Source organism: Pristiophorus japonicus, chromosome 18, assembly GCF_044704955.1.
Source record: "Pristiophorus japonicus isolate sPriJap1 chromosome 18, sPriJap1.hap1, whole genome shotgun sequence".
NCBI lineage: Eukaryota > Metazoa > Chordata > Chondrichthyes > Pristiophoridae > Pristiophorus > Pristiophorus japonicus.
Window position 1 is genome coordinate 13,266,764 of NC_091994.1, and position 14,498 is coordinate 13,281,261.

Consider the following 14,498-nt stretch of genomic DNA (forward strand, 5'->3'; position numbering starts at 1 on the left):
CTTTTGGAGTGTAGTCACTGTTGTAATGTGGGAAACACAGCAAGCTCCCACAAAAGCCAATGTGATAATGACCAGATAAGGTTTTTTGTTATGTTGATTGAGGGATAAATATTGGCCAGGTCACTTCTTCGAAATAGTGCCATGGGATCTTGTACGTCCACCTGAGAGGGCCATGGTTTAAGTTTTTATCCGAAGGACGGCACTGCAGCACTCCCTCAGCACCACACTGGAGTGTCAGCCTAGATTTTTGTGCTCAAGTTCCTGGAGTGGGATTTGAACACACAACCTTCTGACTCACAAGCAAGAGTGCTACCCACTGAGACACAGCTGACACTAAGAAAAATAAGGTGCTGAATAATAGTTTATTTAGTTGGAATTCTTTACCCCACAGTAGGAAAGTTCTATTGGAACAACCCCCATCTAAAATTTTAATAACGAATAGCTATATTTTTGTTTCTCTCAATATTACATTAGAAAACCAATTACTTAAATCTGCTGTCAGGCATTCCTGGTGTTGAGCAGAGCTCACAGGAAGTGCTGGTTGGGAATTCATGGGCCAGCAATGCATGCTATTCCATCCATTAAGTTAAGTGAATGGAAAATCAAGGGCTGTGGGCCTACAATTTCCTACAAGAGCCATTCCCCGCAGGATATTTCAGCCTTCAGAAAAATTATAGATTATCCTCCGCAAGGCTCAAAATATAGAAACCTACTCAGCAGCCTTATTTAATTATTGAGCCTTCAAACATTCCCAAAAAACTTGTATAATTAATTTAGCTTGTTAACGGCAACTTCGGCTATCCAATCACAAACCCAGGATTTCATTAACATATAAATCAGCATCAGTGAACGACTGAAGCAGGTCGACAGCTGGTAGGAAGGATAAAGAGGCCCTCCAGGTAAGTCAAAAAATATCCTTTCCACTAGGAAAGTTGCAACCTTCCCTGCCCTTGTCTCTCCCCCCATCAACCCCTCCACTGCCTTCCCTCCCGACAGACGCTTCTGAAACTCCCACCCCGCCACTTACTTAGAAGCCAACATTTAAATGATTAAAAAAAATTAAAATTCCAATCCATGGGGAAAACGGACTGGTGGCATTTAAATGAGGCCAGGATGTTAAAATACCCTAGGCCTGAAACATATAACATTCTCATGGGGCTTGACAGGGTTAATGCTGAGAAGATGTTTCCCCTGGCTGGGGAATCTCCAAGATGGGGGTCACAGTCTCAAAATAAGGGGTCGACCATTTAGGACTGAGATGAGGAGAAATTTCTTCACTCAAAGGGTAGTGGATCTTTGGAATTCTTTACCCCAGAGAGCTGTGGATGCTCAGTTGTTGAGTATATTCAAGGCAGAAGTCGATAAATATTTGGGAATGAAGGGAATTAAGGATATGGGGATAGTGCGGGAAAGTGGAGTTGAGGTAGAAGATCAGCCATGGTCTTATTGAATGGCGGAGCAGGCTCGAGAGGCCGAATGGCTGGCACCTTAAGTTCTAATATTCTAAGGCCAACAAGTACATTTTGCACTTGTCCTGTCTCTCGCCCGCCTGAAAACTGCTCTGGGCTAAAATCAACGGCTGGGTTTACTTGTATTTACAACATCTATGTAAGTGCTGACAGTTCCATTACAGGATGGTGCAAAACCTCAATCCAATTTGTTGGTGGCGAGGGGAGGGTTGCTGCTGGATTGCGGTTTATCAGTTGATCTCCATGCCTGTTGTGTCCTTACACACTGCTATAAATTCACACGAGGCACATTTTGCAGACAGGGTCACTCTGTGACCTTAACCTTTATTCACAGGACCAAGAAGTGATGACCTGCGTGGAACCTCCCTTTAAATACCTGGATGACCAGGTGAGGAGTGTCTCCCACAAGTTCATCCCCTGTGGTCAAGGTGTGCATTTCTCAGGTGTATGCAGTATGCAGTGTTGTTATGAAGGTTATAGTTACATGAAGGTTACATACATGACAATGCCTTTCTACCATACTTTGATATCACCACATTGGAATTCTGCCTGAGCACCACACAGGAAATGGCTTCCCATGATGTGGTTTCCACACTCTAATGACCATTCTTTATTGTAGAGAGTTACTTGCGAGATGATGGGACAAGTGATTTGTTACCATTAAGGTCCACTCTCAACCATTCCCGTTGCCACTGGGACCTTATTTGCAAAATGGCGATACTTGATCAGCAAATCCAGGTCTTTGTTACCTCTAGACTTGACTATTCCAACGCTCTCCTGGCCAGCCTCCCACCTTGTACCCTCCGTAAATTCGAGCTCATTCAAAACTTGGCTGCCCATATTCTAACTCGCACCAAGTCCGATTCACCCATCAACCCTGTTCCCGTTGATCAACATTTTCTCCCAAACACCTTGAGTGAAAAATTCTCATCCTTGTTTTCAAATCCCTCCATGGCCTCGCCACTTCCTATCTCTGTAACTCCTCCAACCCTACAATCCCGCCAAGATCTCTGCGCTCCTCCAATTTTGGTCATTTGCACATCCCTGATTTTCATCGCTCTGCCATTGGTGGCCATGCCTTCAGCTACCTAGGCCCTAAGCTCTGGAATTGCCTCCCTAAACCTCTCTGCCTCTCTACCCCTCTTTTCTCCTTTAAGAATCTCCTTAAAACTTACCTTTTTGGCCAAGCTTTTGGCCACCTATCCTAATATTGTCAAACGTGGGCAGAGGAAACATTATAGGGATACCCTCAAAGCCTCCCTGATAAAGTGCAACATCCCCAATGACACCTGGGAGTCCTTGGCCAAAGACCGCCCTAAGTGGAAGAATTGCATCCGGGAGGGCGCTGAGCACCTTAAGTCTCATCGCCGAGAGCATGCAGAAAGCAAACGCAGGCAGCGGAAAGAGCGTGCGGCAAACCTGTCCCACTCTCCCTTACCTGCAATGACTATCTGTCCCACCTGTGACAGGGACTGTGGTTCTCGTATTGGACTGTTCAGCCACCGAAGGACTTGTTTTAAGAGTGGAAGCAAGTCTTCCTCGATTCCGAGGGACTGCCTATGATGATGATGTGGCTCGGTGTCAAATTTTATTTGATAACACTCCTGTGAAGCACCAAGTAAGGTTTTACTATCTTACAGGAGCTATATAAATGCAAGTTGTTGTTGTGAAGTGCACATGTTAAGTGCAGAGATTGGAAGGATTAGTTGTGGGGCGTCATGTTGCGCTACACCAATTCACTCACCCTGTTATAGGGATGTGTTGCAGGCTCTGACCATTGAGGCACTGGAAATAAAGGATGGCTTGTGCTCGCTACATGGAAAGATACTGGAATCCAAAGTCAGATCCAATCAGCTCACTCACTACTGAAGACTGCTGCCATCCCCAGTCCAGAAAAGATGCCAGATGGTGTATTCTTTTTATTGGCGATAAGCAGGCTAGATTTGAACTGTAGTAAGGATTTTGTGATGGCAATATGTGGAGAGTGAATTAGTATTATAATCCACTATAATCATCCGGTGGGGTGGGGGGGGGGGGGGTGGAATGCTTGGCGGCGTGTCTATTGACACCACTGTGTCAGCCCATGAGTTGAGGGATTTACGGCAGGACTCGTAGCGAACGGTGTATTTTACAGCAAAGTGAGGCAAACAAAGTCTAATTAAAAAGTGTCACTCATGGCTAGAACTGCCACATCTTCTCCCGATAAAAGCAGGGTCATTTCTCCAGCAAAATTCAGTGAGTGGAGGACAGTTACATAACACAAGTTACGCGGGCAACATCAAACCCAGCAATTTACAGCAGTGATTGACGGGTGGAATTACCCAATCATCTCCCTTACGCCCAGGTGTAGTGGTATCACTATAACCTTCTGTTATCTCATCCCATGCCCACTCTTCACTATTTTATTGTGTGGTCAACCCAGGGCGGCGCTATACTGTGTACGGTGTGGAAGCAAGTCATCCTCGCTTTGAGGGACTGCCTATGATGGTGATGGTGATGATGATGAATGTGTGGACCTATGACTATGCTCACAGGTTTGTAGAGCTGTTCCCTAAAAAACCCCACAAAAACCCCACAAAAAAAACACTTGAAAAATGTTTGGAGTGTTCCCCCCCTCCCCTTTAATCAGGGGGCACTTGATTTATTTGTTTATTTATTGTTCTCTCTCAAAAGAGTTGTAGAGCTGTTCCCTAAAAGAACACACAAAAAAACCACAAAGAAAACCAAAAAAAAACATAAAAAGGGCACCTGAAAAGTGTTTGGAGTGTCTGCCCCCCCTTTAATAAGGGGGCACTTGATTTAACGTTTATTTTTGTTTTGCAACAAAAGAGTTGTAGAGCTGTTGCAGAACCATGTCTAAAGTTTAATTTGTTTAATTTGCCGGTTTTAGTGTCCCCCACCTTTTAGCCAGGGGGCACTTGCATAATTTATGGTTTTAGTGCCTTAAACCCCCAAGCCCCCCAAAAAAAGGGGCACTGGAAAAAAAAATTATTTTGGAGTGTGACCCCCCTTGCAGGGGGCATTTGTTTAAAGTGCACAACTAAAATAGTTGAGCTTGTAATGCGTAGTCTGATTGTAAAACCTTTGCGAATACTGCTACAAGTACAGTGAGAGTGAGAGTGAACCCAGGACCCTGTGAGAGGAGGAGGAAGAAAAGCTGTAGAGCTGTTGCAGAACCATGTCTAAAGTTTAATTTGTTAAGTTTGCTGGCTTTAGTGCCCCCCCCACTTTTAGCCAGGGGGCGCTTGTATAATTTGTGGTTTTGGTGCCCTCAAAACCCCCCCCCCAAAAAAAACAAGGAAGCACTTGAAAAGTTTTTGGAGTGTGCCCCCTTCCCCCCCTTTAATCAGAGGGCACTTGATTACTATGTCTGCAAAATAGTTGTAGAGCTGTTGCATTGTGAGTGGCTTAGCCTGTCATGTAATGTTCACAAGACTCAATAAAACCCCAGTCAGTTGGGTCTAGGTCATCCACGATGCAGTATGCAGTTGTGAGCCTAGTGGATGAACTGGCAATGTGTAGTGTGATTGTTAAACCTTTGTTCATAAACCAACTAGTTCTCAATAGCAATGTGTTGCTATGAATTCTTAAACAAAGAACCCGTGAAGCAAATACATTACATCCTGGTTGGATGTTCTCACTCAGGGATCACTGGATCGAAATTAGGAGTGTGAACTCTGGCAGATATTTCGCTCTCGAGCTGAAGGCCAATTGTAACTGAGGCCATAAATTTGTATTGTTCTCCTGACTGAGACCCAATAATTCAGCACAGATAAGAGATGGGAGCTGGGACTCTCTGGTTTAACACCTTTGACACGTTAAAGAAAAACGGCTCATTGCACTGATGGGTTTGTGCTTTCTTGCTTGAATTTTCTTGTGCTTGTAGTGTTAGCTGTGGCTCAGTAGGTAGCACACTCTGCCTCCCAGTCCAAAGGTTGTGGGTTCAAGTCCCACTCCAGATACTTGAGCACATTTTAAAAAAAAATCTAGGCTGACAGTCCAGTGTGGTGCTGAGGGAATGCGGTGCTGTTTTTCGGATGAGACGTTAAACCGAGGCCCTGTCTGCCCTCTCAGGTGGATGTAAAAGATCCTATAGCACTATTTCGAAAAAGGGCAGTGGAATTATTGCTGGTGTCCTAGCCAATATTTCATTATCATAGGCAGTCCCTTGAAATGAGGATGACTTGCTTCCATGCCAAAAAGAGATGAGTTCACAATGAAGGACCTAATATTCCAGGTCCTGAACTACATCTTGAAAGGTGGAAGATGCCTGTGTGTGGATTTTTTTAACGTGTGGTGGCCATTGAACACCAGCCATCACACGGGTTTGACAGAGCTAGGTCTTATTTATCCCTCAATCAACATAACAAAAACAGATTATCTGGTCATTATCACATTGCTGCCTGTGGGAGCTTGCTGCGTGCAAATTGGCTGCTGCATTTCCCAAATTACAACAGTGACTACACTCCAAAAAAGTACTTAATTGGCTGGAAAGTGCTTTGAGATGTCCGGTGTTCATGAAAGGCGCTATATAAATGCAAGTCTTTCTTTCTTTCCTGACAGATGCGAATGAACCGGATTCAACAGATTGAGAATGAGATTCTTCAGTTCCAGCAGAAGGCGCATCAGACAGAGACAGAGGTCAGATTCAAAGACGTTGCTACAGTTTATATAGCCTATTCTGAAGTAATAACTAGAGGCTAAAAGATAACCATAAACAGCAAGGCAGTAATTGAATTGAAAGGCTATCTGACGTCAGGTACAAAGCTCGAGTGGTTTATGTCCTGAAAGAATCTGGATACTGGATTACAGTATTTGATTTGCTGAATGCAATGTTGACTGGTTATATTATACATCGGAAGAGTTGTAAAAAAAAATGTTTCCTCCATGTGGAGCATATTTTAAGTTCCATTGTCTTATTAATATGATGTAAGATGAAGAACTCCAAAAAGTTGATCAATTTTATGAGGTGGGTTCTGAAGGTACATTAAATGTGTGTCCTGTGACCTAGGGATATACTGCATACAACTGATGTTGTTGAAAAGCCTCTCGTGTCTAATTACAGTTGAGTTCACTGCCTTATATCTACCAATAACATAAAAGTTTTACAAGTGCACTTCCTGTCCGCCATACTTCAGACGGCACACACTATCTCAGGAAAGTTTCTGCATCACATCGTTCATATTCATAAAACAATGGGCTCAATGTTCCCCAGTGATTTGCGCCGTTCCTTTGGCCTAAATTTAAAAATCCAAGTTTGCCCAATCTTTGTGTGCCAGCGTAACTCAGTTACGATTTTTTTAGGTTAGTTTTTTTTTTGCGTCATAGGGAGGTGCAACCTGATGTCTGCTCCAATTTTTCACAATTACGCAATTGGCCAATTTACATTTCTCCTCGGACGGCATATGTGACCACTCCGAAAAACCTTCTGGGCACTTAAGGAAAATCAGCGCACCATCAAAAAATTGGCGCAGAAAGACGCCATTGTTTTCAGGCGAAGTTTTGGAGGGAATCAAGAACACATAAATAGGCATCATCAAGCTTAAATTTTTCAAACTTAAAAACGCAGGAAATGGAAGTTTAATGGAATTCTTTAAATTTAGATTTTTTTAAAACTGACACGCCACCACCGAACGTCTCCAAACCGGGCTCGAGGGTCGGAGCGTCGGCCAGCAGAAGCGGTCCCTTGCCCGGACACAGAGGCTCAGGGCTCAGCTTGAAAAGAAGCCCGGGGGGGGAGGGGTGAGGTGGAGGTGGGGGGCTGTGGAAGGTGAACGGAAGGCATGAGACGCCTTACACTATGCATCAAATGAAGCCCGTGGGGAGTTCCCGATCATTGCACCTGCTCAGACCTGGGTGTGGTCCATACGCAGCTCGTGTGTGACGACATGCATCACGTCATGTCTGTTGTTGCAAGATACCCATGATGCGTTCATCCTACGCAAGAGCCTTATATCTGTCATGTTTCAGCAGCAGCCAGAAGGGCAGAGCTGGCTACTGGGAGACAACGGGTACGGCCTCGCCACCTGGCTCATGATGCCCCTATGCGTAACCCGGACGGAAGCTGACTGGGAATACAACATGTCGCACATTGCGACGCGCAGCATAATAGAGAGGACCATTGGCATCTTGAAATAGCGTTTCCGATGCCTGGACCATTCCGAAGGCTACTTGCAATACTCCCTTGAGATTGTCAGTCAGTTCACTGTTGTGTGCTGCATGCTGCATAACTTCGCCAGCATGAGGCAGCAGCAGCTGGTAGTGGAAGACCCACCTGAGGTGAGAGTGGCTGATGATGCGGAAGAAGATGCAGATGATGATGAGGAGGAGGATGAGGACGAGGAAGCCATGCAAGTACCTGAACCCGGAGCATGACGGCAAAGGAGGGTGGGCCGTCATGCCCCTTTAACGATTTGCTGCCTGAAGGCTCAGCGGCAACTATTCCACATGGACCATGTTTACTGTTTGGACCTGTTCCGTAATGTGTTGTGTTATGGAGCAAATAATGGAAATGATTCTTGCTTACTTTGAAAGGTTGTGTTAATAGTGGGACAAATAATATAAATGATTCAGTTATAATTTAAATTATATTTTATTCAAAAGTTTAACAATTATTTGTTTGTACTTAACTTAACTTTAATAAAATTATTCTTGTATCAAACTTTAACGTTTTCAGTTAAGATCACTTCCAAACTTTAAGATCACTTACAAACTTTTAAACTTGTAAATTTACATAACTTACAAATAACTTTTAATTTGAGAACAGTTACAACAGTAACAACAATAACAATAACAACAACAGCAGCAAAGAAAGGCTGCACCCATCTCTCCTCCACCTAATTCTAAGTCCGCCTGCTGCGCTTGGTCTAGGTGACTCCACCCCTGCCCGCAGGCAGTGGCGCAGCGTTTCTCGGGTTGGTACCAAGCTTATTCTTTCGAACATCTCAGGTAATGCACACTTCTTGAAGGGGTGAGGCAGGCGGTAATGTGGAAGGCCCAGCTTGGGCCTCTTCAGAGGCTGGTCTGGGGATTGGAGTGGGAGTGGAAGTTGCTTCTGTCAATGGGTGCGGGGTCTAGGCATGTTCTCTTATTGCAGCAGCTACCTCCAACATTCCCTCCCTCCTGTTGAGCAACAGTGTGTCAACTACCTGCAATATTCCCTCCCTCATGTTCGCCGACAGTGTCTCAGCTACCTGTGACATTCCCTCCCTCATGTGCCCTGACTGTGTGTCATCTACCTGTAACATTCCCTCCCTCATGTTCACTGACAGTGTTCCCATTTCTTGTGAGAGTGTTGTTACTTCTCCCGACAGACCCGATATCTCATCACCCACTCCACCGATGGTGTCCAGAAGTGATCGGGTAAGATCAATGCTCTCCGCACTCATTGCCATCGTCTGAACCACTTCTGTTATATCCTGCACCTCAGGAGAGCGCTGTCGAGCTCTCCTTCCCCTCCTCACCCTGGGTGTGGTACGCTGCATCCCACTGAGACCCGCAGCCTCAGACAGTGGGATCCTGGCTGTGCCTTGCTGCATCAGACTGGGACTCGCAATCTTGTAAGGTGGGGCCCTGCGTGTGCCTCACTGCACACCACTGGAATCCACCATGAACACATAAATCTAGGCTGACACTCCCAGTGCAGTGCTGAGGGAGTGCTGCACTGTCAGAGGTGTCATCTTTCAGATGAGATGTTAAACCGAGGCCTGGTCTGCTCTCTCAGGTGGGCGTAAAAGATCCCATGGCACTATTTCGAAGAAGAGCAGGGGAGTTATCCCTGGTGTCCTGGCCAATATTTATCCCTCAATCAATATAACAAAAACAGATTATCTGGTCATTGTAATGACTCAAGAGTTAGGTTACTGTAAACTCACTCAGGTGCAACCTGATCCATCTTTATTCCAGCCCGAGTGCCAGCGTGACAAAGACACATGTGACCAAGCACACATGCCACATGCGTACAGCCCTATGACCACTGACTGCAGCTCCCTCTGGTGTCTGGTGACCCCCAAGCATTAATACATAACAACATCCCCCTTTTAAAATCTTAATAACAGTCTTTTTACAAATTAAGACGGTCTGAGGCTTTCCTCTCACGAGTTGGTCGTCTCAGTTCAACTTTGGCTCTGGGCGAGCATTCTGAGTCCGTTGAGACTGAGGGCTGAGTAGCCGATCTGATGGGAGTGGTCATGACCACATCAGAGAGTGAAGGTTCAGAGTCAGTAATGTCAGCAGAGTCCTCTGATGAGTGAACAATGGTTGGTTGGTCACTGACTGCATCTTCCTCACTCGGTTCCAGTTCATCCGTGTGCCGCAGTTTAACCTGGTCAAGGTGTTTCCTGCATGTTTGCCCATTCTTGAGCACGACAATAAACACTCTGTTACCCTCCTTGGCTGTAACAGTGCCGGCCTTGGACCTTGACCATAGTTCAGTACATAAACCAGATCGTTGACCGAGATGTCATGTGACATGGCAACACGATTATGACACCATTGCTGACTTTGACGTCTGTTTTCAACACGATCATTCAAATCAGGATGAACAAGAGAAAGCCTGGTCTTGAGATTTCTCTTCATCCGTAGTTCAGCAGAAGGAACCCCAGTAAGCGTATGAGGTCTTGTGCTGTAACTGAGCAATATACATGACAACCGTCTCTGCAGTGAGCCCTGAGTTACACGTTTCATACTTTGCTTGATCGTTTGAACAGCACGCTCTGCTTGACCATTAGAAGCAGGCTTGAATGGAGCTGATCTCACATGTCTGATGCCATTGAGTTTCATGAACTCCTGGAACTTAAGACTTGTGACGCAAGATCCGTTGTCGCTCACAACAATGTCAGGCAAATCATGAGTAGCAAACATGATATGAAGGCTCTCAATGGTAGCTGTAGACATGCTGGATGACATAATAACACACTCTATCCACTTAGAATATGCATCTACTATGACAAAAAACATCTTTCCGAGGAACGGGCTCGCAAAATCAATGTGGATCCTCGACCATGGACAGCTCATCCTTGCAACGGTTGTAAGGTTTGGTCTCCTCACGCATCTCCATAGGTATGGCAGACCAATCACCACTGAGTACACGCCGTTTCACAACCGATAAAATAGAGTCATGGCTGGTCCAGATCCTAATTTGTTGAGCAGTGACAAGAGTTCCTTCACTCTCAAAAGCATCCATTACAAACAGTAGATCTGCAGATTGAGGCCTCTCCATCTCAGTTGTGGGTAAGGACAAACGACTCAGTGCATCGGCACAATTCTCAGTACCACGTCTATGACGGATGACGTAATCATAGGCAGACAATGTCAGCGTCCATCTTTGAATGCAGGATGATGCATTGCTATCAATACCTTTGTTTTCTGCAAATAATGAAATGAGTGGCTTGTGATTCGTTTCTAGTTCAAAACGAAGACCAAACAGGTACTGGTGCATTATTTTTACCCCATACACACAGGCCAAAGCTCCTTTCAATACCATACTGTAAGCTCTTTCTGCTTTAGGCAGACTTCTCGAAGCATACGCAGCAGATTGTAGCTTGCCCGATTCATTTGCTTGTTGGAGTACGCAGCCAACCCCATATGATGAAGCATCTCAGGCCAATACAAGATGCTTACATGGATCATAATGAACAAGCAACTTTTTTGAACAGAGCAATTCATGGCTTTCTCAAAAGCTCTATCTTGAGACGCACCCCAGACCCAGTTGTCGCCTTTTCTTAGTAACACATGCAGTGGCTCTAGTAAAGTGTTCAATCTGGGTAAGAAATTACCAAAGTAGTTGAGTAGCCCAAGGAGCAAACGCAGTTCCGTCACATTCTGAGGCCTGGATGCATTTTAAAGGCCTCGGTTTTCGAATCAGTGGGCCTGATGCCATCAGCAGCAATCTTCCTCCTGAGGAATTTGACTTCAGGTGCCATGAATACACACTTCGAGCGTTTCAGCCTGAGCCCCACTTTGTCCAACCGTTGTAGGACTTCTTCACGATTGTTCAGATGTTCAGCAATGTCGCGACCTGTAACCAGAATGTCATCTTGAAACACGACAGTTCTAGGAACGGACTTCAGTAAACTCTCCATATTCCTCTGAAATATAGAAAATTGGTGCAGGAGCAGGCCATTCGGCCCTTTGAGTCAGCACCACCATTCAATATGATCATGGCTGATCATGCAACTTCAGTACCCCACTCCCGCCTTCTCTCCATACACCCTCGATCCCTTTAGCCGTAAGGGCCACATCTAACTCCCTCTTAAATATATCCAACAAATTGGACTCAACAACTTTCTGCGGTATTCCACAGGTTCAGCACTCTCTGGTGAAAAAGTTTCTCCGCATCTCGGTCCTAAATGGCTTACCCCTTATCCTTAGACTGTGACCCCTGGTTCTGGACTTCCCCAACATCGGGAACATTCTTCCTGCATCTAACCTGTTCAGTCTCGCCATCATTTTTTATGTTTCTATGAGATCCCCTCTCATTCTCCTAAATTCCAGTGAGTATAAGCCTAGCCGATCCAGTCTTTCTTCATATGTCAGTCCTGCCATCCCGGGAATTAGTCTGGTGAACCTTCGCTGTACTCCCTCAATAGCAAGCACATCCTTCCTCAGATTAAGAGACCAAAACTGCACATAATATTCAAGGTGTGGTCTCACCAAGGCCCTGTACAACTGCAGTAAGACCTCCCTGCTCCTATACTCAAATCCTCTCGCTATGAAGGCCAGCATGCCGTTTGCTTTCTTTACTGCCTGGTGTACCTGCATGCCTACCTTCAGTGACTGATGTACAATGACACCCAGGTCTCGTTGCACCTCCCCTTTTACTAATCTGTCACCATTCAGATAATAATCTGCCTTCCTGTATTTGCCACCAAAGTGGATAACCTCACATTTATTCACATACTGCATCTGCCATGCGTTTGCCCACTCACCTAACCTGTCCAAGTTACCCTGCAGCCTCTTAGCATCCTCCTTAGAGCTCACACTGCCACCCAGCTTAGTGTCATCTGCAAACTTGGAGATATTACCTTCAATTCCTTCATCTAAATCATTAATGTATATTGTAAATAGCTGGGGTCCCAGCACTGAGCCTTGCGGCACCCCACTAGTCAATGCCTGTCATTCTGAAAAGGACCCGTTTATTCCCATTCTTTGCTTCCTGTCTGCCAACCAGTTCTCTATCCATGTCAATACATTACCCCCAATACCATGTGCCTTAATTTTGCACACTAATCTCTTGTGTGGGACCTTGTCAAAAGCCTTTTGAAAGTCCAAATACACCACATCCACTGGTTCGCCTTTATCCACTCTACTAGTTACACCCTCAAAAAATTCTAGAAGATTTCTCAAGCATGATTTCCCTTTCATAAATCCATGCTGACTTGGACTGATCCTGTCAATGCTTTCCAAATGCGCTGCTATTATATCTTTAATAATTGATTCCAGCATTTTCCCCACCATCGATGTCTATAATTCCCTGTTTTCTCTCTCCCTCCTTTTTTTAAAATTGGGGTTACATTAGCTACTCTCCAATCCATAGGTACTGAACCAGAGTCCATGGAATTTTGGAAAATGACCACCAATGCATCTACTATTTCTAGGGCCACTTCCTTAAGTACTCTGGAATGCAGACTATCAGGCCCTGGGGATTTATTGGCCTTCAGTTCCATCAGTTTCCCGAACACAATTTCCTGACTAATAAGGATTTTCCTCAGTTTCTCCTTCTCGCTAGATCCTCGGTCCCCTAGTATTTTCGGGAGGTGATTCGTGTCTTCCTTAGTGAAGACAGAACCAAAGTATTTGTTCAATTGGTCTGCCATTTCCTTGTTCCCCATTATGAATTCACCTGATTCTGACTGCAAGGGACCTACATTAGTCTTCACTAATCTTTTTCTCTTCACATATCTATAGTAGCTTTTGCAATCAGTTTTTATGTTCCCTGCAAGCTTACTCTCATACTCTATTTTTCCCCTCCTAATTAAATCCTTAGTCCTCCTCTGCTGAATTCTAAAGTTCTCCCAGTCCTCAGGTTTGCTGCTTTTTCTGGCCAATTTATAGGCCTCTTCCTTGGATTTAACACTATCCCTAATTTCCCTTTCTTAGCCACGGTTGAGCCACCTTTCCTGTTTTATTTTCACGCCAGACAGGAATGTACAATAGTTGTAATTCATCCATGTGATGTTTAAAGGTCTGCCATTGCTGATCCGCTGTCAACCCTTTAAGTATCATTCGCCAGTCTATCCTAGCCAAATCACGTCTCATACTATTGACGTTTCCTTTCTTTAAGTTCTGGACCCTAGTCTCTGAATTAACTGTGTTGCTCTCCATCTAAATGAAGAATTCTACCATATTATGGTCACTCTTCCCCAAGGGGCCAAGCATGACCAGATTGCTAATTAATCCTCTCTCATTACACAAGACCCAGTCTAGGTTGGCCTGCTCTCTAGTTGGTTCCTCGACAATTGGTCTAGAAAACCATCCCTTATACACGCCAGGAAATCCTCCTCCACAGTATTGCTACCAGTTTGGTTAGCCCAATAAATATGTAGGTTAAAGTCACCCATGATGACTGCTGTACCCTGCAGCCGAACGAATCCCAAAAGGACACCTGTTGTAGACGAACAGTCCTTTATAGGTGTTGATGCAGGAGAGTTTCTTCAAAGTGTCAACAAGCTTCTGAGTCATATAGGCCAACGTCAGATCCAGTTTCGTTAATGACTTTCAACCAGCTAGCATGGCGAACAGGTCATCAGCTCTTGGTAACGGATACTGATCCTTTTCGAAAATCAGTTAATCTTAACCTTGTAGTCTCCACAAATCCTGACAGTGCCATCACTGTTCACCACAGGAACAATGAGACTAGCTCACTCATTAAACTCGACCGCTGATATGATCCCTTCACGCTGGACTCTGTCAAGCTCAATTTCAACCTTCTCCCTCATCATGTAAGGAACAGACCGAGCTTTGTGATAGACAGGCCTTGCATTGGAGTCCAGGTGAATCTGCACCTTGGCTCCCGTAAAATTACCAATG

The 14,498-nt window shown here is 45.0% G+C and overlaps 1 protein-coding gene across 1 annotated transcript in view; it reads left to right on the forward strand.

Moving 5' to 3' along the window:
- Positions 1–14,498, forward strand: part of apc2 (APC regulator of WNT signaling pathway 2) — a 179,320-nt gene that overhangs the window by 81,148 nt on the left and 83,674 nt on the right. The window contains exon 6 of the mRNA XM_070860813.1: positions 6,033–6,110. Coding sequence (XP_070716914.1) covers positions 6,033–6,110 — 78 coding nt within the window. The remainder of the gene's footprint in view (positions 1–6,032; positions 6,111–14,498) is intronic.